The sequence below is a fragment of the Siphateles boraxobius genome, unplaced genomic scaffold (genome assembly GCF_051911475.1).
Source record: "Siphateles boraxobius isolate OS27281-9 unplaced genomic scaffold, OSU_SipBor_1 1, whole genome shotgun sequence".
NCBI classification, from domain to species: Eukaryota; Metazoa; Chordata; class Actinopteri; order Cypriniformes; family Leuciscidae; genus Siphateles; species Siphateles boraxobius.
In genome coordinates this window covers 20,025,309-20,052,202 of record NW_027508699.1, presented here as the reverse complement: position 1 = coordinate 20,052,202, position 26,894 = coordinate 20,025,309, and the positions used below count along the sequence as shown (strand labels likewise).

General features: G+C 37.6%; 3 protein-coding genes across 6 annotated transcripts; 2 read left to right on the top strand and 1 right to left on the bottom strand.

Annotated features, from left to right (window-relative positions):
- nck1a (NCK adaptor protein 1a) lies at positions 1 to 7,644 on the top strand. The gene is made up of 3 exons (XM_077228016.1): positions 1 to 143; positions 5,494 to 6,203; positions 6,402 to 7,644. Exons 1-3 carry the CDS (start codon positions 110 to 112, stop codon positions 6,594 to 6,596), a joined length of 939 nt encoding a protein of 312 aa, XP_077084131.1. The 5' UTR covers positions 1 to 109; the 3' UTR covers positions 6,597 to 7,644.
- Positions 7,645 to 7,693: 49 nt separating this feature from the next.
- Positions 7,694 to 19,166, top strand: hltf (helicase-like transcription factor). 4 transcript variants are annotated; one of them, XM_077227988.1, is made up of 25 exons: positions 7,694 to 7,918; positions 8,159 to 8,242; positions 8,404 to 8,561; positions 9,646 to 9,812; positions 9,930 to 10,063; positions 10,183 to 10,262; positions 11,148 to 11,219; positions 11,317 to 11,508; positions 11,589 to 11,663; positions 11,814 to 11,862; positions 11,992 to 12,108; positions 12,707 to 12,754; positions 12,853 to 12,948; positions 13,041 to 13,132; positions 13,221 to 13,364; positions 14,344 to 14,482; positions 14,590 to 14,725; positions 14,806 to 14,985; positions 15,076 to 15,188; positions 15,398 to 15,579; positions 15,667 to 15,786; positions 16,493 to 16,605; positions 16,715 to 16,895; positions 17,046 to 17,126; positions 18,837 to 19,166. In XM_077227988.1, exons 2-25 carry the CDS (start codon positions 8,161 to 8,163, stop codon positions 18,981 to 18,983), a joined length of 2,898 nt encoding a protein of 965 aa, XP_077084103.1. In that variant the 5' UTR covers positions 7,694 to 7,918; positions 8,159 to 8,160; the 3' UTR covers positions 18,984 to 19,166. The 4 variants fall into 4 exon arrangements, with proteins under 4 accessions (XP_077084103.1, XP_077084094.1, XP_077084075.1 ...); XM_077227979.1 differs by having other exon boundaries at positions 7,705 to 7,918; positions 8,117 to 8,242; XM_077227960.1 differs by having other exon boundaries at positions 7,709 to 7,918; positions 8,117 to 8,242; positions 11,772 to 11,862.
- A 27-nt stretch (positions 19,167 to 19,193) lies between these two features.
- Positions 19,194 to 26,738, bottom strand: gyg1a (glycogenin 1a). Its single transcript, XM_077228003.1, has 7 exons — positions 26,601 to 26,738; positions 24,923 to 25,058; positions 24,593 to 24,767; positions 24,346 to 24,508; positions 21,670 to 21,796; positions 20,808 to 21,027; positions 19,194 to 20,073 (listed from the first exon to the last, which is right to left on the bottom strand). The coding sequence occupies exons 1-7, from the start codon at positions 26,605 to 26,607 to the stop codon at positions 19,906 to 19,908; spliced, it is 996 nt and encodes a 331-aa protein (XP_077084118.1). The 5' UTR covers positions 26,608 to 26,738; the 3' UTR covers positions 19,194 to 19,905.
- Between the last annotated feature and the right edge of the window lie 156 nt (positions 26,739 to 26,894).

The window sequence follows — 26,894 nt, the reverse complement described above, 5'->3', positions numbered from 1 at the left end:
TAACTCTGGACTTTCAGGAAGTTCTCATGGAATAGCTGCTGCTGTTACAGAGAGAGAGAAAGAGAGAGCGGTAGTGTGTGAGGAAGGGGGGCTGCTCACAGAGCTGGGAATGGATATGGCTAACCTTTTTAAACACTTCTTTCGTGAGTACATATTTATCTTTTCCACTGAAGTATATCACTTTTGCTCAACAAAGTTGTTGCCATTGCCCTTGCATGTACTGTTGACAAATTAACTTAATCTCTGAAAAAAAGAACAATTTCTGCGAGTTTCTTCATACTTGATAAGATTGTTAAGTTATACATTATGTTGTCAGCCCTTTGTAACTGTCTTTGTGTTTGTCTTGTCTTTGAGGGTAAAGATCAGCTGAAAATGGGCTGATAAGGGTTTCAAAGACTCTTCAGAAATATTGTTCAGTTTGTGTGTGATTATTTAGAATGTGTTTCTCTTATTTTATATTAAGAATTAAAAAAAACGTTATTAGGAGTTTAATGACATTTTGGTGTGTGTGTCTCTTGGTTGTTAACCTAGATGATGAGTCACTCATATAATGTTATAGTACTCATTGACATACAATTTACAGGGCAGTTAGGCTACACTCAGGTACTTCAAAAACTTTCTTTTTTCTATAAAATTGGCCATAAGAGAGGGAGGAAATAGCAGCTGGCTCTTCAGGGTAGTTTGGACAGTCTTAAAAAACAAAAATCAAAGCAGAAACCCATGCAGGCCCCCTCAACCTCCTCTACTGTCAACTTGAGCCGCTCTGTGAAGGCGGCCGGAAGCTGTCTAATTCAACGCAGATTTCTAGTGCAGGAAAACAGAATGATGTGAGGCAATGAATAATTGAGGCCTTTGACTCTGGGTTCCTTTCTCTCTCATTACGTTCTTCTATCCCCTTTGTAACACATTCAGCATTTCAGTGTTTTATTCCCCACATTACAGTGGACAAGACAGTGGGGTGTCGTGACTTGGCAGAGTGAAGCAGCGGATCTTGCAGAACAAAAGAACAGTAGCAACTGGACAGAACACTTCAACAAATGAGACTCCTTATTTGCTTTTCTCTCTTTTTCCACTTGTTTTATTTGCTCACTTTGAAATAGCCGGACTTTTCGGGAAAATTTTGGAGAAGAGGGAAAAAAAACTGCAGGCTTCTCTGATGGCCTCTTGCCAGCTCTCTTTCTTGCTCTCTGTGTCTGCCTCTCTTTCTCTCTCTGTGCATTAGTATGCCGTGGAAGTTCAGAGAGGCTATTGTATACCAAACGGAGGCGTGACCGATTCCTGCACAAAGGGAAAATGTCTCAAGTGTTATTTTGTGTAATTTTGCATTCAAAAATCTGTTGCGGAAAATTAGCCACAAAACAAAATATATTGTCGGTTGAAATGAGAAAGAAAAGGACAGAGCAGCTGTGAGGTCAAAAGTGAACAGAAACACATGCTGAAGTTCATCACGGGTTTATATTTGTGTGGATGCGTGTATTCCGTCATCTGAGAATTAACGGCGCTACCTTTGCTGACAGTTCTTGGACGCTACATCTGTTTGTGAAGAGGCTATTTGTCTTATGATGTCATTAGTGGAGTGAGCTCAGCCCGAACAGAAACAAAGGCAGGGTGATTTGGCTGCGTTTGCTCGGTTTCTGTCGTGGATATGAGAAAGCAGCTTGCCACGGGTCATGTTACATTGATAATCACACTCAGCTTTTTCAGAAACCTGGGCTGAGTGAGAGATATCATTTAATGTTGAGGGCAGATGACAGCAAAATTAGGTCAATTCAAGATGTTCAGTTGTGTTTCATGGGGAAAATTATGAAATTGCACAAAAAAGCCACATGCAAACTTTGTCAGACGTATACAAACTTGTTACAAACCCATAGGCCTACATTAAAGCTTTTGGGTTGAACTCTGAAGAACTGAAGACTTTATGACAGTCTCAATTATGTTTTAATATAGCCAAGGTTTTTACTTTAGGAAGAATTCTGCCTTATCTCTGCTTTTGAATGTTTTCCCGCATGTGGAAAACTGGGAAATTGACTGGAAAGCTGAGCTGCCGTTATTCTGGCTGTCAGAGGAAATGAAACAAAAGCAGACAGGACACAGTACCTCAAGCTCCATCCTTGAGTCACGTCATAAAGACAGTAATGCTTTCATTGCTGTTGCCTGGAATTTCCATTGAAATAAAATTTCATCTTTATTGGCTTTTCCACACATCCGCATGATGGTTTTACTTCTCAAAACGGTTGATAATGGTTTATCACTGACGACTAGTTTCCCTCCAATTTTATGCCTGGGACTTTTATGTTTCCATGGTTATTTGGAATACAACGACTGTTACGGATGAGTTTGGAAAGTTTGATTTTGATGGAGCAGATGAGCTCTGTAATTCCACACATATGAATGAGTTAACTGGATCAAAAGGCTGTTTTACATTTCATCACTCTGCCCTAATTTTTTGTTTTTTTGTTCTGGTATTTATTTTACAGGAAGCTCTTCTATGACTCTTCTGCTTGTTCTTCCTATTGATGTTCATGGAATGGCAAAAATGTCATTGTTTCATCATCAAATTCAAATTTCATCATTTGGAGGGGACATATTTTGGTTTAGCCATTTTTTTGGACATTCCAAAAAAGTTTATAACTTCCATGAACGGATCTTCTTAGTAAATAATAGATCATTTATTAAAAGCTGATGATTGAGTCTATAGTAAAGAGTTGTATCTGAAGAGAATTTGTGTTGTTTACATTAAATGCCATTTACATTAAAAAAAATGCCATTTACATACACCACCAATATGTTTCAGCTAAAAGCCTATTTAAAAGTTTGGGATCATTATGACAATTTTAGATGTAAAAATTGTATGTATTTTTTTTTTTTTTTCAAATTAAAATTAATTTTTAAAACATGTCAAATAGATTTTAAAAATGTAGGCTATACATAGGCCTATATAATTTTACTGGCATTCAAGATAACTTTCTTATTATTAGCACTGTTGCAAATGATTGTGTGTAAAACATTATTTCCTTAGTTGCTGTTCACCAAAAAAATGACAATTCTGTCACGAATTACTCACCCCCTCATGTCATTCCAAACCCATGAGACTTAAGTTAATCTCCGGAACACAAATGATGATCTTTTTAATGGAATCTGAGAGCTTTCTGTCCTTCCGTTGACTGCTAAATACACAACTAGGCCTACCACTTTCAAGCCCCAGACCTCATAAAAGTAATCCGTGTGACTCCGGTGGTTTAACCTCAAATTTAAGAAGCGACGCGAGTGCTTTGTCTGGGCAACAATCAAACAAACATAAGTTACCACATTATTTATTTACAAAGTAGGCTATTAACCTACAAAGCGCGTTCACGAGAGCACAACGACGCAAGCATGTTGTGTTGACGCAGGAGCAGACTTTGTTGCGTGGACGCGCGTGTCTTATGGGTTATGAACAATGAGGTAATGAGTAATAAATGACAGAATTTTAATTTTGGGGTGAACTAACCTTTTTAAGGACACTCACAATTTTTAAGTCCAATTATGGATTCAACAATTGGAAAAAAGAAAACACATTTCTTTAGAAACTCATCAGCCTATTGTTCTTCTGAAGACTTTTCCGTGAAAGAAAAGTGAGAGCAAACTGGTTCCAACCAGTACAAAGAGAAGTGGACAGCCCTGCTGCACAACAAGATGAGAAGTACATCAAAGTCTCTAGTTTGAGAAACAGCCCCCCTCACTGGTGCTCAGCTGGCAGCTTCATTGAAAAGTACATGTCAAATATCAGTTTCATCAGCAACAGTGAAGAAGAGAAGCCTCTGGGAAGCTGCTGGCCTTTAGGCAGAGTTTCACAGATAAAGTTTAATCTGAAACTTAAATAAATAAATAAGAATGCATGCTGTTGTGGGAACAATTCGACTGCAAGGCTAGTGAGAAATGCCCTAAAAAGCCTATGGGAACACCTCTGGGAAGCGCTGCTGAAAGCAGATGAAACTTCAGCTGAATATGTTAATTTAATTTAATTTAATGCATCCTTGGTGAACAAGTATCAGTTTCTTGAAAAACATAAACAAACATAGCGATTCTGGACTTTTTGTACGGTAGTGTAAATTTTTTCCCATCTATATATAATGATCCACATTTTTTGAAGGAGAAGGAGATGTTGACAACGGGTGTGTATTTTAGCATGTGTGTAGACACACAGACTCCGTGGATTCAGGCCCAGAAATGAGTGTTAATTTGATCAAAACTGATGTTTCATTGCCAGATCACTAAATTGGAATTTCTCTCTTTTGAGATCAGGGTGTATTTTCCTGATTTGATTTAGTAGTCATGTAAAATAATTTATGCGGGATGGTAAACACATATCACAAACATGTCAGTTTGTCAATATTTACATTATTAGTATAATTATTAGTCTAATGATGTGAAGATATGAAGTCTGTAACACTTGGCTGTCAGCTGGTCTGTGGTTGTGCAACAGTAACACTGTTATTGTACCATTGAAGAGGGACAGAGGAAAAAAAAAATTCTATACAAATTTTCGTATTTTCTGTAAATAAACTTGAATGTGTTTATATGAACAAAATGTACCTCTTTAATTTTCCTTATGTTTTTTTCCCGCCAGTGACTGTGTCACGGCCCTTAGTGTGAGATCATCAACTTGCAACCCAAATGCTGAACTGTTTTGAATTTAGCAATGATTTTAACCATTTAAGAAAATGAATATGGATAATTGGGTAACTGGATAAAATAACTATATTCACTCTGATGTACTAAATTACCATTCAAAATTTTGGGCTTAGTAAGATTCTTTTTTTTTTTCTTAAAGAAAATAATACTTTTATTCTGCAAGGATTAAATTGATAAACATTAAAGACGTTTATAATATTACAAAAAAATTCTATTTAAAAAAAAAATACATTCTTCTGAACTTTCTGTTCATCAAAGAATCCTGAAAAAAAGTTACCATGTTTCCAAAAAATAAATAAGCAGTACATTTGTTTCAACATGGATAATAATAAGACATGTTTATTGAGCTGGAAATCAGTATATAATGATTTCTGAAGGATCATGTGACACTGAAGACTGGAGCAATGATGCTTTGCATTACAGGAATAAATTATATTTTAACATGTATTCAAATAGAAAATGGTTATTTTAAATTGGAATAATATTTCACCGTATTACTGTATTTCTGATCAAATGAATGAAACCTTTGTAATGAAACCTTTTTAAAAACATTAAAAAATATCTTACCGACTGCAAACTCTGAATGGTAGAACATTCTTATTACTTTTATGAGCTTCGGGTTTAATTCAAGGTGTTGAAACAAGAAAAAAGTCTTGTTTAAACGTGATCAAATGTGGCACATTATAAAGATAAATAATGTCAGTTTGCAATGGTAAGATACCAGTATCATTAGTTAAGTTTCATAATAGCACATTTTTCAAAAAACAGTAAAAAAAAGCATTGCCCATATGCTCAAATTAACATTTTCTATGACTGCAGGGATTGGGAAGGTGAAGCAGAAAGGCTGTGCGCGAGATTTGCCCTCCAGCTCAGAGAAATATGACAGCGATGAGCGACTGTATGACCTCAACCTGCCCGCACTGGTGAAGTTCAACTACACTGCGGAGCGGGAGGACGAGCTCTCGTTGTTGAAGGGCACAAGGGTCATCGTCACGGAGAAGTGCAGCGACGGTTGGTGGCGAGGAACCTATAATGGCCTTTCTGGGTGGTTTCCCTCCAATTATGTCACAGAGGATGTGGACAGGACAATGAGGGACGATTCCATAAGCTCTCTCAAAGATAAACTAGCCTCAGTGGGGCACAATAACAACGGCTCTCAGGTTCTGCAGACTGTACAGGCACTTTATCATTTCAGCTCCGGCAATGTCGAGGAGCTGAATTTCAACAAGGATGAACTTATGGCTGTGTTGGAGAAACCTGAGAATGACCCTGAATGGTGGAAGTGTCAAAAAGAAAATGGGCAAGTGGGTTTAGTGCCCAAGAACTATGTTACAGTTGTACAGAAAACGCATAAAGAACTGGGGAATTCAGGACCACCTACTTCAAACTATGACATTAAGCCCTCTATGGACGGAAAGTTTGGAGGAAAACAATGGTACTATGGGAAACTGACACGGCACCAGGCTGAGATGGTCTTGAACCAGAGGGGTGCGGATGGTGACTTCCTCATCAGAGACAGCGAGTCTACGGTAATTGAATTCAATTGTCCTAACATCTACTTTGTTTTTAGAATTAATATACATGTACTTTTTTTTCTAATTTATATATTACCAGCTTCTGTTGGTAGAAATGGAATTTTGCCTTTTTGCATATTTATTTCCTTAAGTACTTTTTTTATTTAGTGTGTGCCTTGTTATGAACAAACATTTCATTTTTTTACTTTCCAGCCAAACGACTTCTCCATCTCTCTGAAGGCAGTGTACAAGAACAAACATTTCAAGGTGCAGCTAAAGGATGGACTGTACTGCATTGGTCAGCGCAAGTTCAGCTCCATTGAGGATTTGGTGGAACATTACAAAAAGGCCCCCATTTTTACCAGTGAGCAGGGAGATAAACTGTACCTGATTAAAGCATTAAACTGAGCCTACACAAGAGCAACATCTAACTGTCATCCATCAGCAACAACATTAAACTATATTGACTGTGCATTGGGAAAGTGTGAAAACTTCTTTGGTTAAATGTAAATGTTAGTGTATTTACAATTACATTCAGTACTATGTGTTTGCTTTAGCATTGCTCCAATTTAGGATATTCAGCTATTTTAAATGCAAACTCCAGTTAATATCAGATAAGCTATCTTTGTAATTGTACTGTTATTTCACCGCAGCAGTCCAAAACATCACTTCATCTTTGTATGTACTTGCATAGGCTTCTTGTGATTATTCAAGACACTTAAAAAGAATGAATGAAATATCACTGCAGTCAGGGTTTTTCCTTTACATTTAATTTGTTTAATTTAATATCAAGAGTCCCTCAGAGGACAGTGAGAGAATGGACACAGGAACTTTAAACCACATGTGTGATAGCATTTTTACCTGATACATTTGTATTTGCAGCATTTATTTCATGAATTCTCATTCTATGTTGTTATTTTGCCCATGCCAAAACTTTCTCTTCAATCTACATTGTGTTTTTACAGAAGTCAAGACTATATTTACATTTCCATCTGAACTTAACCAACTTAACTTAAACTCAATTTTTTTTACTACTAATTTGTCATTTGTAACAACTTGTAAACTGTGAATGCTTCCTTCCACAGTGAGCTTTTAGACTTTTTTTACTTATCATTTCTTGACTTGATAAGTGTAACATTTAAAAATAAACCATACAAGTTTAGTTCTTTTTATTAAATGCATTCAGTAATTTCATAAAAAATGTGCATATAAAAATAAATGCAAGCTACAAAGTCTGTTACTTTTCCAGAGTAGCCTAACCACAATAACAAAAATGTGTTATATTCTTTCTGGCTCTTTTATGCAAAATACAATTATTTAGAATCATGTTTTTTTAATTCGTTTTGTTGTTGTTGTTGTTGTTGTTGTTGTTGTTGTTGTTGTTGTTGTTGTTGTTGTGTGTGTGAAATTATGATAAAAATCGTATTTTGTTTGATTAAAGCATTAGTATTCAAAAGATTTGTAGTGACGACATTCGGTAGTCTTTGCTGGTTGGTTCACGTGACAGTGACTTAAAGTCTGAATCTGGCGCCGGAATTCCGGAAATAGTTTCAAAACAGTCGCGCCACTGACAGGCGTCCCTGAAGCCTTAACTTGTAGTCAATAAATGACGAGTAAACAACAGTAAACCACTATAAGTACTGCAATATTCATCGCGTATGTAGAATTTGGATTTGGATCAGTTTACATACATCAGCAATCCTTTATCGTACTGGAGTCTTGATCGGGAGGTGAGTGTGGCCTGCAGCTAAACAATTTAACTTAACGTTAATCCACGAGAGCGTGTTTCTCTTGTTATGATCAATTCATTCTAGTCGGATGAATCGGTTTATTTATTGATATCACTATTAAATGTCATTATATGCCATTAAATGTCTTTACATTTGCATTATTATACATTCGAATGGCACTTTGTTTTTTCTGGTTAGGACCTGACTCAGTGACGTTTCGTGTTTGTGTTGTGATCGCAGACATGCAGTCATCAAACAAATCAACAAGTGCCCGAACTGCTGCTCACCCTCACAACCCCTCGACCAGTGCCTCGCCGCGATACGGTGAAAAACAGCAGATGTCAAATACATTTGTGAAATTAATATGATTAATAATGGTCCCTAGCAAACAGTCTAAACTAAAATCTGGTATATCTCCTCCGAATGTGTTGAATTAATTGTTGTCACGTCTAATATTAATTATGATGCCTGTCATCCAACGCCAGCTTTTATAGATTTCATGGATGTCGGCGGCACAGTGACCATATCCCAAGAAATTGCAAATCTAACAGAAGATGGAGGGCAGGAGCTGGAGGCAGAGGAGAGTGTTCAGATTGGATCAATTCAAGGCTCAGTTGTTGGTCTGCGCTACTATACTGGAATGGTAGGGATCTTCACGTATGTGTGTGTGTGTGTCTATATATATATATATATATATATATATATATATATTAAATATTTCTTTCAATTGTGTACTTCCAGTATCCTAAATATTTCCAAGAATTTGTAAATTCAGAGAAATTCACAATTTTAAAAAGTGCCCGTCCCTGTTCACTTGCCTCCTGTCAATGATGTAATATCCGCATTATTCCTGGTTTCCGCTTGTACTGCATAGTAACCATGGCGCCAGACACTGCGTAGTGCGTAACGTCTACCGGCGCGCTGTTGTTGTTTCGTTCAAACATTATGGACCATGGCAAGACTTTGGGACAAAAGGAGATCTAAAACGAGGATCAATATCGGCGTGGCGTTTTCGAGATACCGAGAGCTCCACGTCCACGACTAACTTCGACTTGACTGAGACGCCTCTCTTGCATGTACTAGACATTATTAGACAGGTGAGAAAATGTACATAAATCAAATCAATGTTATGTAGCTCAACATGATGAAATGTTAGAATATGATCAGTATGTTATTCTAATGTTGATCTAGCTTACTGCTAGTCTCATATAGCAAACAAACTAACACATAAAATAAAATTATAACTTTCAACACACTCAAATGCTGTTTAGTTTGATAGTGGAACGTTATACCAAATGAAACAGCGCTGCGTTACCTCACAAGTTTAATTAGTCAAATAAACTGACCTGTATGAGTAGTAATTCAGCACTTGCGGGTAGTTCGGTAGAATTAAATGTCTCTGTCCACACTGTTATATTTCTTTTGAGTCGTGTTGCTGTTTAATAGTAACATGATATACAAGAATGCGGTATTATTTACTGCAGGACAACATAGTTTTATATCTACAATGAATTGCCATGAACTGTATTTCCACGCCATCTGTACCCGCTTAATTCCTCTGACGCCCTTATCACCTGACAGGAACAGGTAATCTCACACCTGTTCCACCACACAGTGTATATTGCCCTCTAGTGGTTTTATTATTCAAAACACAGAATAATTATATTATGGCTCATTCAATCTCGTTTAATAACAGGAATATTGTGTGATTGTGACATATGCTGTAGGTCAATAAAGGAGAGATGGTGTCTTTGGTGAGACAACCACAGAATCCCTATGACCGAAATGCAGTGATGGTTGCCAATGTGTATGGCAGTCAGGTGGGGCACATCAAGAAAGAGCTGGCGGCCCCAATGGCCTACATTATGGACAACAACTTGGCAAGGGTGGAAGGGTACTGTAGTTTCTTCTTTTCTAAAAATATTTTTGAAGTAATTTGTTTTACGTATGCAACTGCTTTTTATTGCAAATTGATTGCAACAGATCTCTTTTGTGTTTGATCTCTTAATAGGGTTGTGCCCTTTGGGATTACCAATAAATACACAATGCCTGTGAACCTCACGTTCTGGGGCAAAGAGGAGAAGCGAGAAGCGGTGCATAATCAGATGACACGCTGTGGTTTCAGACTTGGCTCCGACTTAAAAGGTTTTTTTTTTTTTTTGACGGACAGTGTATGCATGCCATTATTTATTCACTACTTAATGTTCTTTGGCGAATACATAATGCTTATATGATTGAAATTATTTTTCTTCTTCTCTTTGGAGGTGCTACCCAAACATCTTCGGGTAGAGATCTGCTTGGATTGTCCTCAAAAAAATCTGCCATTCCTTTGACTGTTGAAGAGGTAAATTTCGTCAAGTCACCTTTAATTATACAGCGCTTTTTACAGTACAGTTTGTTTCAAAGCAGCTTTACAGTGATAACAGGAAAATCATGCAACAAAGTTTGTTTCAGCTGTACAGCAGCTCTAGAAGAAAATAGTGTCATTATCCAGCTTAAGTAAGTTCAGTGTTGATTTATTTCCGTTGTAAATATCATTAGTTATTAATTTAGCTCATTTATTTATACAGCCACTCTAGATAAAACAGTGATGTCAGTGATATCTCAGTTCAGTTATAATACAATGGTGTTTTATTATTCATGGCAGATGAATAATAATGTTGAATAATAAGTGTCCGTTTTACAGATGTTGGCTATAAGATGTCAAAATAAATTATTTTTATTTGTCTAGTATGCTTTAGTATGTTAAAATCTAGATCAGTGGTTCTTAATTTTTGTTGTTTTTTACACCAAACACAATACTAACAAAAATGTCTGTATAATCAAACATGAAAAAATATTGGTAATAAAAAAAGTTACATTTAAAAAAGGAAATAAATGACAAATAACCATAATTATTCTTGTTGCACGTTTATTTAATGTAGTATGTATCATAATTTTTTCAATGCATAATTTAGTTTGATCGGGTGCACACCTGTTAATGCCATAATATGGGAAGCTTTTTGCCTTTCTTTTTAAAAGGCAATAAGTTTGTTTATTTTTCTGTTTTAGCCATACCCATTTATATGGTTAGTTGCTTTTTAGTATTCATGTAGCATTGTTAATTTAGCATGCCGTTTATGACCAAACAGTGCTGCATCACACCAGCTGAGAACCACCATAAACCAAACCAAGTTTGTTTAACTTCAATGAAATGGCTAATAATTATTTTTTTGTTACATCATATCAGCTGAAAAATGCCTTTGACAAGCTCTTTGATGATTTGATGGAGGATAAAACCAGAGAAATGGAGCCAGCAGAGGTGAGCACAGACTGAAAGAACACAGCTGTTTTTTTTTTACTGTTAATCTCATCCATCAGTCACTTACAGATGTCTCTGTTAATGTCTGTCCGTACAGGCAGTGTTCACTCCTCTACTCCCACATCAAAAGCAGGCGCTCTCATGGATGACCTCTCGTGAAAACAGCAACGATCTGCCCCCGTTCTGGGAGGAGAAGAATGGCCTTTACTTTAACGTTCTCACTAACTTTGCTGTGAAGGAGAGGCCTGAGAAAGTGCTTGGTGGGATTTTGGCTGATGACATGGGGCTGGTGAGATGATCTTAGACTTGTTCTTTTAGTGCTCAATATAAGCCCTACTAGTGCTCAGAACTTTTATGCTTGTGTTTCAGGGCAAAACCCTCACCACCATTGCCTTGATAGTCTCTAATTTCCACAATGGGAAACCCCTGCCACTGGAACAATGTGTAAGATTCAGATGAAAATTTCTTTAACAAATAAAGCATGTGTTTGTAAATGAAGTTTTGTTGATAAAATTAATTTAACTGATTTCTGTGACCTTGCATGTATTGCAGCCAGAATTTAATTATGAACATATCAAAAATACAACTTTTCAGGAAGGATCATCCATGCCTTCTGCTACCAGGAAGAAAGCAGCTTCAAAAGGTAAAAAATTTCACATGTTTTTAAAACAAATTTGTAAAACTGCAATCCATTTTGAAGTGAAGAAGTTACATTTCTTGTAGAATACTCACACACAGATACACACATTTTATATATATTTTTTATTTACAGAGACAAGTGGAGACCCTGAAGAGTGTGGAGAACCAGAGGGGTCGTCTCCATTGAAAAGACTGCATGCTAATAGTGCCACTGCTGACACCATTGATGAAGATGGACCGCAGAAGAAAGGTTAGTTCCTCTTTTAGGTCCTGATGCAATGTACAAATGTCTGTGGTTGGTGAGATTCTTTAAAATATTTTTGAAAGAAGTCTCTTATGCTCACCAAGGATAAATTTGTTTGATCAGAAATACAGTAAAACAGAAATATTACTACATTTAAAATGTTTAAATATAATTTAAAATGTAGTTGATTTCTGTGATAGCAAAGCTGTCCACTCCAGTCTTCAGTGTCACATGATGAATGAAATCATTCTAATATGCTATTTGGTGCTCAAATAACATATAAGTATTGTTATTATTATCAATGTTTATCGATATTAATATCAACACAGTTGTGCTGTTATTATGATATTTTTTTTTCAGGATTCTTTGATTATAAAGAACTGCATTTGTTTTTGTGCTTTTTTTAAACAAATTAAGAGTCTTTGTCAATTTGATGCATCTTTGCTTATTTCTTTCCAAAAAGAAAGTTTTGCTGTTGCTGACCCCAAATTTTTTAAACAGTAGTGTGTCACTTTGCATAAAAGTGTTTGCCAAATACATAAATGTAAATGTTAATAGTAATAATTGATTTTGTTTTTGTATCACACTTATTTGTTTCTTATAGCAAAAACCACAAAGAAAACTGCTAAAAAGTCTGCCAACACCAAGAAAGGTATGCTTACTTCCTGTCCTTTATTTTTCATGTAAACTGAAAGGCAGATTTGTTATACTATATATATTTTCAGTGTCAAATGACTCTCTCATACACAGGAGTGGTTCTGCTGGATGATGTTGACTTCGCTGCCGCTCTGGAGTGCACTTCCTCACAGGCTGTGCCAGCAAAGAAGAGTGCGAAGAAGAGTTCTGGTGGGTGTTAATATTAATGACCATTTCTTCCGTTTGTTTCTTATGGTATGAGAGACTTTTACAGGAATCAATCTGTTTTGTGTGGGTTGTAGGCACTGGTAAGGGCCCATCTGGAGCCGGTGGGGGGTCAGGGGCCAGAGCCACTTTGATTTTATGTCCCCTGTCTGTCCTTAGCAACTGGCTGGTGAGTGTTGAAAATCATTTTTTTATGAAAAATTTAAAGAAAATATTTAACATCGCATTGCTCTCATTTGTGCTTCATATGTGTGCAGGACCAGTTTGAGCAACATATTCGAGCTGATGTCACATTAAAAGTGTACCTGTACTATGGTCCCGAGCGCAGCCGATCTGTTGGCCTTCTGTCTGGGCAAGATGTGGTTCTCACAACATACAATGTGCTTTCATCCGATTTTGGGGTGGGTGGATTTAAAACACAGTCCTGCTGCTTTTTCTGCATAGACATTGTCATTACATGACACTGCTGAGCCATGCTGGAGGTCACTAAGTTAGATGGTATTATTTACACTGTGTAAATAGAGCAAAGAAAATATTTTTTATGTGTGAAATAGTAGCTTAGTAGTTACTACTTAGTGCAAATAGTGGCAGATACTATTTACAGCTCGGTATTGTATTGTAGGACATTTAAAAATGGTATGCAGTAATAACATATTCAGTTTATATTTATTAAAATCATTATATCATTCCATATTTGATCTGCTCCTCAGAAAAAAGTATTCTTGAAGTTCTAGAAAGGGAGCCATGGTAACAATATGGGCTGCACTCTGGTCAAAATTAGGCACTTTATTTCCACTTTCTGAATATTTTTATATATTTATTTAAAACAAACTCCGACGTGCTGATTGGGACTGGAATTTAAAAGCTAAAGCCAGCGTCCTAATGCCTGTTTCACACTGGATGCATAAGCAGACTATTTTTTTCAGCACCCATGTTAACAGATTAGATGATTCATAGCGCACACAGAGCAGAACGTCACATTGTTTTAGCGCAGAGTCTTGTTCTTGTTCAAAATAGACCTGGATTAGCACGAAAAATAACAAATTTCACCATAAAATCATTTAAGTGATGTGTTCGGTGTTTGACAATCACCATATCCACCTTATTCTGATCTAAACAATGGGCGCCGCCATGACGACGACTCCGGTTGCCTACTTCCGGTTCGTACTCTATAGACCCCTTTTCAGTTGGTAAACATGGTGACGTTTTTTGTGGGCGGAGCTTAGGTGGTGGCAGAACGATCCCTCTGGCCGCTTGCCTAACGTTAGTATGCAAGTTTTGTTAGCTTGTTTTTTAACAATGACTGGAGAAAATCCGATTTTATCTTAATGTGCAAGGTCACTCACTGAAATAAAAAATCAACTTTGACCCTGCCTGCAGAATAAGGCCAGCAGTCCTCTACACAAAGTGAACTGGCTGAGGGTGGTGCTGGATGAAGGTCACGTCATCAGAAACCCTAGTGCTCTTCAGAGCAAAGCTGTGCTGGGGCTCCAGTCAGAGCGCAGGTGGATCCTGTCTGGTGTGTTCCTTTGGGTTACCTCATCACCTGTGAATATTATCAAAAGGACTGATCATTAATTTTAATGCCTATGAAGTCGACGTCAACATGCGTATTTTTATCTTCAGGAACTCCCATTCAGAACTCCCTAAAGGATCTGTACATGCTGCTGTCCTTTTTGAAACTGAAGCCTTTTGATGTGAAGGAGTGGTGGAACAGAATCATTCAGAGACCTGTGACCCTGGGCGACAGATTCGGACTAAAGTATGTTAATAGCTGCGTCCCAAATCACACTTTCAGTGCATTGAATTTAATGAACTTCTCTATCGTATAACTGTTATCAGGAACTTGCAAGCGCTGGTGAAGGGCATCACACTGAGGCGCACCAAGAACAGTAAAGTGGCTGGGCGCACGGTGGTGCAGTTACCCGCACGGAGAGTGTTTGTGCAGCATGTGACTCTCTCTGAGGAGGAGAGGGAGGAGTATGAACAGGTCAAGAGGGAGGGCAGGAACATCGTCGGCAGGTGGACACACTTTTGCTACAGATTTGAAGAGCATCAATATTAGGCTACATAAAGGTTTAAAGTAAAAAAACAAACCATTTGTCTTTACAGGTATTTCCAAGAAGGAACGGTCATGACGAACTACGCTGACGTGCTGGCCATCCTGGTCCGTCTGAGGCAGTGCTGCTGTCACCCCAGTCTAGTGGGCAAATACACAGTGGCAGGTATAAATTAAGAGTTTAGACAGTCGCTGATTACATTTCATTAAATGTTATTACATTAAAATAGATTATACTAAAAATTTAAATTATTTAAAAAAAACATACCTTACATTAATTTTAATTTAAAGCTTTAACTACAATGCCACAGAAGCAGCAGCACCCTAATCAGTTGTGTCATCTTTCGGGGAACCAATGTTTTGGATGTGTGTTAGGTGATCTCGGGACCCCCGGTGAGCTGCGGGAGCGTCTCATCAATAAGATCACATTGGTGCTGAACTCTGGCTCGGACGAAGAGTGCGCCATCTGTCTAGACTCCCTGCGACAGCCTGTCATCACCTACTGCGCTCATGTGTACTGCAGGCCCTGCATCTGTGAGGTCATCCACTCCGAGAAGGTCAGCATTACTTCAGCTTCTCAGAGGTTTGCTGAAGACTCCTTTATTGGATGTTGTTTCTGCACACTGATTGTTCCTGTCTCTCAGGAGCAGGCCAGATGTCCCCTGTGTCGCGCTCAGATCAAGACTAAAGAACTGGTGGAGTATCCTGGAGAGGAAGTGGAGGCTCGATCAGCAACTGGGGAGAATTGGCAATCAAGTTCCAAAGTAACCTTAACATTTATGCTTCTTAGGCTGTTTTGGTCAATCTGAAATTGGATGTAGCTCAAAGGGGACTATACAGTTGTGTTTGTTAATATATAGTTTACTTGATACTAAAGCCCTGAGTATACTTTGGCCGTCCACAGACATCCCAATTTTTGTGTCCGTACGCGTATAGCAGTGTATGTGCGAGTGACTTGAGCACTTGAAAACAAAGTCCACTACGCAGTACGCATCTTTCAATGCTCACGGCCAAAGGAGCATACTTTGAAAGTCTCGCGCACTCAACTGTTTTCAAATAATTCACCAAATCAGCATATTAGAATGATTTCTGAAGGATCATGTGACAATTCAGGAAATTCAGCTTTGCCATCACTGGAATAAATGAAATTTTACTACATATTCAAATAGAAAACCGTTCACAATATTACTCTTAATTGTATTATCTAATAAACCGCTTTGGTGAGCATAAGACTTATTTTAAAAACCATTAAAAAAAATCTTACCCATCCCAAACTTTTGAACAGTAGTGCAATAATTTCATAAAGATTCAGTCAGTGGACAAACAATATACTTTTTTCATTTTGCTTTTTTGGTTAAATATAAATAAATCCTTCAGGGCTTTCATAGTGCTTAGTAAGATGAGCAAACAGTCTTTTGTGTTGGTCATTATGAGCTGCCATGTTTCAATAAAGTGCTTTTCTTTATGCAGGTTGATGCTTTGATGAGCAACCTCTTGAAGCTACGCAATGAAGACCCCACTGTGAAGAGTCTTGTGGTCTCTCAGTTTACCAGGTTTCTGGATGTTTTAGAGGTCCCCTTGAGGTAGTTTTCATTCCTAAAGGCTACTAAACCTAAACTAGACTGTACTACATACTGAAAAAAATAAGTAGCCATTAGTGGTTTAGTGTGCTGATGCTGTTGCTGTCTGCAGAGAATATGGATTCTCTTTCACTCGCCTGGATGGCTCAATGAATCAGAAGACCCGAGCAAAGGCCATTCAGGACTTTCAAGACTCCTCTCCAGGAAGCCCCACCATCATGTTACTGTCACTCAAAGCTGGAGGAGTTGGGCTTAATCTAACCGCTGCTTCCCACGTCTTTCTGATGGATCCTGTGAGTTGAAATCCCCAGGATAGTGTCAGCCACTGGATGGCAGTGATGTCATGGTTTGATTCTGTGTCAATGCATCTATAATGGGGAATGCATAGAGGCTTACACACTCAAAGAGCTCATTTGTTTGTTTTTATTCTACTGTTTGTTCAGGCCTGGAATCCTGCAGCTGAAGATCAGTGTGTTGACAGATGTCACAGATTGGGCCAGAGCAGAGATGTGGTGATCACTAAGGTACAGTCTTTGATTTATGCCATGGCAAGCACAAAGAGGAATGTTAGCGACTGATCCCAGTGGCTATTATTGCACGCCTGACGTTTTTCTCAGTGGTAACAGACCGTGCCGGCAAATGCAACAACATGATGTTAATGGTTTCCTTATTAGTTCATAACGTTGAGGCTAACAAGGAGGGCACCAGATTGACTGCAATGGTCACAATTTTTTAATTATTTTTAAACAATCAAGAATTCAAAAAACTAGTTTTACAGTTGGAGAAGATTGTTACATCTTTAGAGTGTGATGTTTCCTGAACAAAGGATAGTTCACCCTAACATGAAAATTGTCTTTTCTCACCCATGCGAGACCTGACTGACTGACTTCTGCAGAAATACAGGGTGCTTAAGTCAGGACACCCCTATGTTAAATTCCCATAGAGGCAGGCAGATTTTTATTTTTAAAGGCCAGTTTTTTCATGGATCCAGGATAGATACTATGCATCCTGATAAAGTTCCCTTGGCCTTTGGAATTAAAAAAAGCCCCACATCATCACATACCCTTCACCATACCTAGAGATTGGCACGGTTGTATTTCAGTTAGGCTAATAGCTGGTTTGATTTGCATTGAGAGATGATCTTATGGAAAGTGCCCCTTGCCAATCTCTAGGTATGGTGAAGGGTATGTGATGATGTGGGGATATTTTCCAAGGGCCAAGGGAACTTTATCAGGATGCATAGTATCCTGGATCCATGAAATAATATATAAAATAACTTCCAAAATCAAAGAAAATTGGGTGTCCCTAAAGGTTGGATTTTTGCTCATTTTTTAAATTAAGGCATTAAGGATCAATTTCCAAAAGATTTTTTTTTTTATTCCTCTTTTTAGTCAACTTTAGCATGGGTGTGTTCACTTATGACAGGCACTGTAAGCCATACGGGTTTGTAATGACATGAGGGAGAGAAAACATTTTTGTGTGAAAAATCCCGGTTATCCTTTCTTTTTTTTACAGTACGTGCACTTATCTAAGAAAGCACTGGTAATATAAGGTAACGACACAGGTTAAGGTTATTGCTATAAAAAGTCCATAGTACGTACATGTGCAACCACTGTCCCTTTAAGCATGTTTTATTTTTTGCACATACTAATAAACACGGTGAGCAGTGAAGCCTGATTAGACTCATGAACCGGTTCCTTAACAACTCACTAAAAGATGCCCAAAATTTTCTCAAGTGAGTTAGTAGCTTGAATCAGACCATTCTCTCAATTGATTATTTCGTTAATGACATTGAACAGTTATTTTTCAGTTATACAAGATTTAAAATGAACCAAGAACTATAAACCAGTTTGTGAGACTAGTGTAATTGTCATTAAATAATTGACTGATATTCATTGGTGTGTAATATGACAAGTAAAATCAACATTCACAACAGAGGTCTGTTGTAATAAAAAAATTATGTATTGTCTAGAATTCTGAGGCCAAATTGTAAGTTTGTATTGACTGTAAAGCTGATCTGCATTCCACTTTCAATCAGACACGAATAAAGAGTGACATTTACTATTAGACTGACAGCATCAAATTGAAACAAATTTATACTAAAACTATAACTTGATAGATTTCTAGTTGACAAACTAGAATGATCATCCAGCTATTAGGTAATCAGTGTTTGAGTGTGCTTTGAAGGTCAAAAAAAGTTGATAAACGAAACCACTTTGTCTTCTATTGTTTAGTTTATAGTGAAAGACTCTGTGGAGGAGAACATGGTGAAGATTCAGAAGAAGAAGCAGGAGCTTGTGGAGAAAGCTTTCGGAGGGAAAAACACACAGAACCTAAAACAGGCACGGATAGAGGAGATCCGAACCCTCATGGAGATTTAGTTTTACCAAGCTAAACTTTACTGCAGTCTGTTCATTTCAGATTATTTACTTTAAGCCAGCACTTTTTTACTCTATTGCAAATTCAGTATGGTTGTTTTCCCCAAATTCACATTATCTACACAATGTCTGTATGATTGTTCCAACAATTTTCATTGCAATAAACACTTAGTCTTTGTGCATAAACTGGTTTTAACCACAGTAAATAGGGAATTATGTTACTAGTTCTTTATTTCAGGTGTTACAGGTGGGGGCAGAGTTACAGGAAAGTTACAAACTAGTTAACATTTACAGCATTAACAGTAGTAACTAGGTGTAGCAAAACCCTTGTGACTTTTCCCTGCTACAGGGAGTGACTGCTCAGTAGACAAGCGGAGTGACCTTGGTTCATACAATAAGAGTAGAAGTGTATCAGAGCTAGTAATGACGATTTAAGCGAGTTGGCAGCACACAAGGCGTCTTGTAAACGATATCATTGCAAAGGCGGTCATTAGATTAAAATTTAATGTGGAGTGGTGTTCAATATATTTGGGATGCTGATGTCACTTACAAGGTTTAGTATAGTTTTCTGTATGTTTCTCTTTTTCCTACAAATGTTTCTGATCTTCACAAACACACGAAGGGCAAATGAAAGGGGTAGGGTAAAACCTGAAAGGTGTTAAGACTTTACATTATAGGATATTGGATAATAAAAAAATAACTAGTGTCTTTTTCAGTGAGATCAGAAACCATGCCTGAATTGTGTCACGTTTCCTCTGGAAATGAGGCAAGTGACATACTGTATCATTCAAATAAGTGTCGCAATCACACTAAGAGATTGAGTAGTTGAGCTGCATAGATCTGGACAGGTATAAAAATCATAGGAGTTTTTTTTTTTTTTTTTTTTTAATGTTATTTCATGTCCTGTACAAAGTACAAGCGCCTTTCACTTTAGGAAGGAATCTAGCCTTTTCTCTATGTTGTCAAAAGAGTCCAGTCCCATGTAGTCAGCTTGGCCCTGTTCCCACTTCTGTTTCCGCTCCTGAGACGACATCTGAGGTGGAGGGGGATGATGGGATATGTGCATCTCAGCCACGTCACCGTGAATATCACCCTGAGGGGGGAAAAAAGAAAAGCAAAAATCACTAACAAAAAAAAGTAAATAAATGTAAACATGTCTAAAGGCTATAAAATAATATTATCAGTAACGTTATAACAGATGAAGGATTTAATAACTTTCCTAGTAATATATGGCACTACGGATCAAACAAACTCAGTGGAACAAATCAGATGATTTAAACAAAAATGAGAATTAGCAATTAATTCAGCATACAAATTGGATTACTTCATTATTTCTCTCTTACACATGAGTAAACATGTTTCACTTTGCTTTAAACTCCAAGCAAATGTAGTGAATTTAAAAAAAACTTGGCACTTTGTGCATTCTTGGTCTCAGGGTGCGCTTACATTTACTTTTGTCAAATTTTCACTGGCAAAACCAAATATTTGGTTAAGAATTGATGCAATCAGGAATTTCTCACGAGGACAAAAGATTTCCCCACTCAGGGACTTTGTTTCCCCAAAATTTGCAATGGGTTTCTGTTGGTCATGAGAATTTGCATTGTTGACCAATAGAAATTAAAAGAAATTGTCTCAGTGTATAAAGTTAGTCTTTATAATCTTATAAAAAATTTATAAGCAGCATTCTAGTATTAATGACACCTATACAATCCAATCAATTGCCAAATCAATCAAAAAAATTTAAATTCATATTTAAACAAAAAAATAATACTGGCCAAAAACTGCCTATACAATGATCACTGTGCCTGTCTTAGCAGCAGAGCTTACTTCCGTGCATCCGGAAAGGAAGAGCTGGTCACCATATTCCTCCTTCATGAAAGGCAATACTGAAGAATAGAAAAGCTCCCACCATTGCATCAAGTAGTTGGGGTGCATTTCAGAAGCATCCTGGGACTGTCCCTTTATTTTTTTGCTTGTGGTGTCATAACTGTAATCCCACGGTTTGACTTTGCCAAGGAAATGAACCACTTTGGCATCATGGCCGTATCTAAGGGAATAAGGAATGGTCAGATCGCAACCGGCAAAATGACAAGGATTCGGAAATCCTAAACACTGGCCAACCGGAAGAGGGACCTGCCAATTATAAAACACATTTGTTCAACACACTAATTTAATGTTCCTAAAAATTCTCTCCTAAACTTATTTTAATAAAGCCAAATGTTGGTCATGGGTATGTTAAGATTGTTATGTGGCATGTACAAACTGTGCATTTAAATTAGACCCTAATGGGAGCCTGACTAATCAGATAACAGAATGTGTTGCTAGTGGAAAAAAGGATCATGTAACAAACTATTCAAAATGACATTTCGGCTCCGTGTATAGACCCTAAAATAGCCCCACTATTTTTGGAGGGCAGAATGTATTTGGAGGAAGTTGAAGTCCAAGGCCAGGAACAGAAAGGATTTCTGGTGCTGGCTTCATCTCGTTTCAATGTTGCGGTGTGATTGGGTTTTCATTTGACCTTGGCACAGCTAATTACAAATACTTAGCATCTGCAAGCAATCCTAACATTCATAAAATAAAAATTGAGAAAAAATGAAGGCAACATGTTCAGAACTAAGAAACCCATCTGCTCGAACACCAACTTCCAAAACCCTTTGAGCATTCTAGCATGTTAAATCTCACTCACTGCTTGAATGCTGGGAGATAGGTGTAGATGGCGATGCTGCTGAGGTTGTAGATGAAAGGAAGGTGTTTTGAAATGTCTGCCGTTGCCCAATCACTGAAGAAGCTGTTGAGAACACCCTGATCCCCACCTGATAAACAAGACAAACAAAACTAATAAGAAATGGCACGGTCCTCAAGTCTAGGTAACGTTTCAGGCACTCCACTGGGAAAAATATGAAAACGTATTTACAGAAGGGTTTAATCTTCCCTAAAAGAATTAGAAGATTGCTTCAAGATACACTTGCATTGCCGTTTGCTTAACCTTGTTACTTGGTTTTTCAACGGGCATGTCAGCAAAGAAAAGTGACCTCAGTCCAGCTGACCTCAGATTATCAGTGAACATGAGACTCATGTTACATATGAAAAGCACATGATGTCCTATACATGACTATGACTGAGAACATGTAAAAAAAGGAGAGTCCAAGCCCCTCACGTCACAACCCTCATGTCATTACAAACTCGTATAACTTTAATTTTTCTGCAAAACACAGAAGGTTAATGAAACCTTTAAGAATCCATATGCATTGAGTGGTTTAATCCAAGTATACTGACAAGACCACTTTATATAAATGAACAGATTTAACTAAGGTTTTTATTTGAATGTAAAAATTGATCAATACAAATAAAATATGATAAACTGAAGCTCAAGGATGCTTACTTGGATTAAACTGCTCGATTCATGCCTTTTTTTCCTTTCACAATCTCTTTATGAACTTTTTGAAGCATCAAAAGTTTGTTACATGGACTTTCAATGGCGAGACAGAATTCTCTCATGGTTCATTAAAAAAACATCCTCATTTGGGTTTCAAAAACAAATGAAAGTTATATGGGTTTGGAACAACATTAGAGTGAGTAAATGACAAATTTCTTTTTTAGGTGAACTCCGAAAGCCAGAAAATATGAGTTCTGATGAGGAGCCATAAGCATGGTTACTGCCTAATCAATCACACTCGAAGAACCCTCTGAGTCTGTATGTTGTGCTATATATACACACATGGCTTTTAAAAACACAATTGCATCATGTTTTTATCTCTCTGAGTGGCTGATAACACAGAAATAAGATAGCCTCAAAGACCTTCAAAACAGAGGTCTGCTGATAACTTCTGAGGCACATTTCTTTGTTCAAGATTAGATCTCTAAGAGCAAACCATTAATTTGGGTTCCACATCAAAGCACAGAAACATTGATGAAGTGACAAATACAGCATGTTCAATAGTTAGCCACATAAATGCACTCGGATTGAGGTATATCAGGTATATCATGACATATCATGTAATCAGGTATGAACTCTGAGGGTTCCTGAGAGTCAAAAGTACAACCAAAAGTGATTCACAAAGGTCTAGTAGGAGTCTCTCATATAAGAGGCCTTTGTTTACTTCATCCCACGCAAGTTTAGGAATAACTCCCTCAGGTGGAGTGGTGCACCCAAAAAAAAGAAAAATCACAGAGCCACCTTGTGTTCAGCCTACATGACTAATAAAGAACGCAGTCATTGCCATGTTGAGCTCAAGTTTGCACATCTTTCACAGACCAAGGTTTAAATATCGTATAGCCTACAAGTTGTGCTGAAGGAGTGGGACCATTTTTTTTTTTTCAAACAAATTCCTAAAGATATGGTTAAAGCATATTTTACAAAATAAAATATTTTGCAAACCTCAATTTAAGTCCAGGAATATTAGATATGGTTACTATCGATATGAAACAGATTCTCAGCTCTCAGATTCTGTCAATTTTATTACAAAATTCAAACAATAAACACAGTTTTGGCGCTTGTAAATGTGACGGGAAAGAACGCTGGCAGATCTCAGTTCGAGCGGCACGTGAACCGAACATCTGTTACTCTTTACTACCAACTTACCGAAATGTAATAAAATCGATCGATCAGTGTTTTTCAACCGCGGAAAGATGTCCATAAAACAGCTGGAGAACATATGTCACGTAACGTTACATTTACCTCAGGATGGCTTTGTATGACCCATAGCACGCATGTTAGTTAGACGCATTATAAAATAAAAAACGTATTATATTAAATTTGATTTAGTTTTAACATTTAATAATACCAGCTGACAGGGCTCTCTGTATGTTTACAGCATTAGGTGATTTTTTTTTGGGAGAACAATTAACACATTAACGTATCTACTGTACCTATTTATCCAAAGGAATTTATATTGAATCAAGATCAGAATCAAATCACAAGAATTGAAATTGTGAAATTTGTGTTAAGCAATAATAAAAACAGTAGCATACCAGTAAACTTAATAAAATTATGTTTAGTTACCAAATAATTTGACAATCACAATACACTTATTGTGATGCAATTTTTTTGTTTTTTACACATCCCCCCCAATCCCAATCCACCCATTTTATTTTATGATACATTTTCATTGTTTTCAAAGACAGGGCCTGTCCTCTTGTCTTTTTGGCTTGTTTCTGATTGCACTTTAATGGAGATCAAATCCCAGAAGGGAATATTAAAACAAAATAAAGTTAAAACTTGTTTTGAAAAATTTCTTTCATCTGCAGATTGATTTTAAGTAGGGAGAGAAAAAAATCGTTTTAAATCATAAATCGGATTTGTGAAAAATCTGGGATTTTTTTTAGGCCATATCGCCCTGCCCTACTAAAGAGTGTCACTTACCATCAAAGCTGCCACTCTCCGAGCAGGCGTTGAGAAGCTTCCCATACGTCTCATTGGAAGGCCGGAAGACGAACACACCAGAGTTGAAGCAATCAGGCCAGCCGGGATCCGGTGCAGCAGAGAGCTCCTCTCTCTCAAATAACTCATCTATGTTAGACAAAACCTGGCGACAAGAGGTAACACTGTTAAAAAAAAACTCAAAGACATCATGAAAACATCACTACTGGCACTGTGAGGCAACACTCACTAGAGTATCTGCATCCATAAACACACATTTGGAGTATTCTGTAAGAGTCCAGCAGTGAAGTTTGGTGAAGGTGACGCCCAGGTCAGGCCTCTTCATCATGGCCAAGTGTGCAGCATCCCCACTGTCCAGCACATCCACCAGCCTGACCTCATCATAGACTTTACAAAGCACTGCTCTGAAATGTAGCACACAGAGCACAAAGTGACGTTGACTGATCTATAGATAGCACTCAGCACTGTGGACCACAACAAATACCCTATGTGACAGTAAGCAAAGCGGTTGAAAACCCATTTACTTGTGCTCAGCTAAAAAAACACTGCAAATACTTACCTGGAGGGTTCTGAGACATGGGGGCCAATCATGGCCACTAGTTTCCTCGTTGTGTTGTGGTTCCTCAAAGACTTGCCAAGTACCATTGCTCCTTTGGCATAACTGTCAGTTGTAGCAAGGGTGACAAAAGCCTGGTCTGCATTAAACAAAAACACAATCATTACCATCACTTACGCATTCTCATACATGTAACATCTTTATATTGCATAAACAAATTAGCCATTATCAATCTTATTTTAAAACGAAAGAATGGGTGGAGCCATTTTAACTTGGAAGTGTCTGGCAAAGGAAGCCTTGCAAACTAATTTGTTTTAACTGAACAAAACGGTCCGTTATGCTGCTTAATATTGCAAACTGGTATTTGTTATATTATTTTAATTTATTATCAATCATCGTAGCCTAAATAGTTTTACCATTTACTGCACTTTGTTATTCTTTGTTTTATTTAAAGTCGACATGAAACAGAATTTCTGATTCTTTTCCTCATTGTGACATCTGTATTGAAGCTAGTTTCTGCCACTGAGATAGATATATATATATATATATATTATTCAGTGGCAGAAACAAGCATATCATGTGTCCAAATGAAACGGTTTCTTGAACAAGGAAAAAAAAAAATGTAGGGCGAGCTTGATTTTGTCCAATTGATTGTATCATTGTGGTTTGCTAATGCAGTGTTTTCATGACAGGTCACGGCAGTAAACACCAGAGAAGAGGAAAGAAGTTATTTTGATTAAAGATTGATTGCAAGGGTATGATTAATGACGTGCATGGATAAATTATGTATAAATACCGCAGTACGCCATTAAAAAAAATCCACTTTGATTTAATTTCAACCTTAATGAATGTCTTGCATTGAAAAAGGTGAATACAACGGTTAGTTAGAATCCTAATAGCCAAGCGTTATTGATCCAAGAGGGCTGATAGCACGGGAACTTTGTTTTTATCTCTCTTCTTGACAAAGAGCTCAATTTGTTCAGACCAGTTTATGTGCGGATGCGGACTTGCGGAGTGAAACGGATTTTGAAAGTCACAGCGCACATGTTTTCAAAATTTCCATCACTAATGAGAAACCACAAAACCCGGAGTGGAGCTGGACGACGGACGAACGATAACGTTTTGAGCGCAGGTGGAATTATGTCGCGTCGCAGCACTCGTTTTGTATTTTGAACAGATGGCTCTAAACAGGCGTGGAGAATAACGTAAATAACTTTCAACGTTAATTGTTTGCGTTCATTTAAAAAAAAACTAATGCACTAGCGCATGTTAGATGAACTGATTGCAATACAACCGAGCAAGCGAAAACGCTCTTTTAGCACCGTATTCGTTGTGATCGATAGCCTAGTCTCTGTACTGTCACACTGAACTCACCCGGGATAGAAGTGACAAACTAACGGCAGCTCTTCCTGCATGACAACGTCTGCACGCATACTGCGTACGAGAGGCGACTAGGCCATTTACGCAATATAGCGGACTCTAAACTGTTTACATCGGTAAATATAACAGGACAACGCAGTCTACACAATGCTGAAATTAAACTTAAGCTCTATTATCCAACGAGTCCTACGACCTCTGAAGCAGCGCGTGGTTTGGTCTATATGCTACTTGCGTAAACACAACTGTAATTTACTTCATTTTAGCGGCATAGACTATATGTGACGTCCATAATGTTGCCTACCTGCCATGACTCATGTAACAGCTAGACCGAACCGGATACAAGTCCACTGTTGGAAACGCTGGGAGAGAAGCTGTACGTGTCTGACAGAGGATTTATACTAGTGACATGACTTTACATGGTCACATGACCCCTGACAACAGACACGCCCCCCGAACTTTTAACATAAATACACTTCAAAACTCACATTTTTAAATATGTAATTTAAAGTGATAAAGGTTTTAGTTCATGTTCAAATGCAGCTGCTTTTTGTCTCAGCAGTATCGTCTAATTTACTTCACAAACACTAAAAATAAA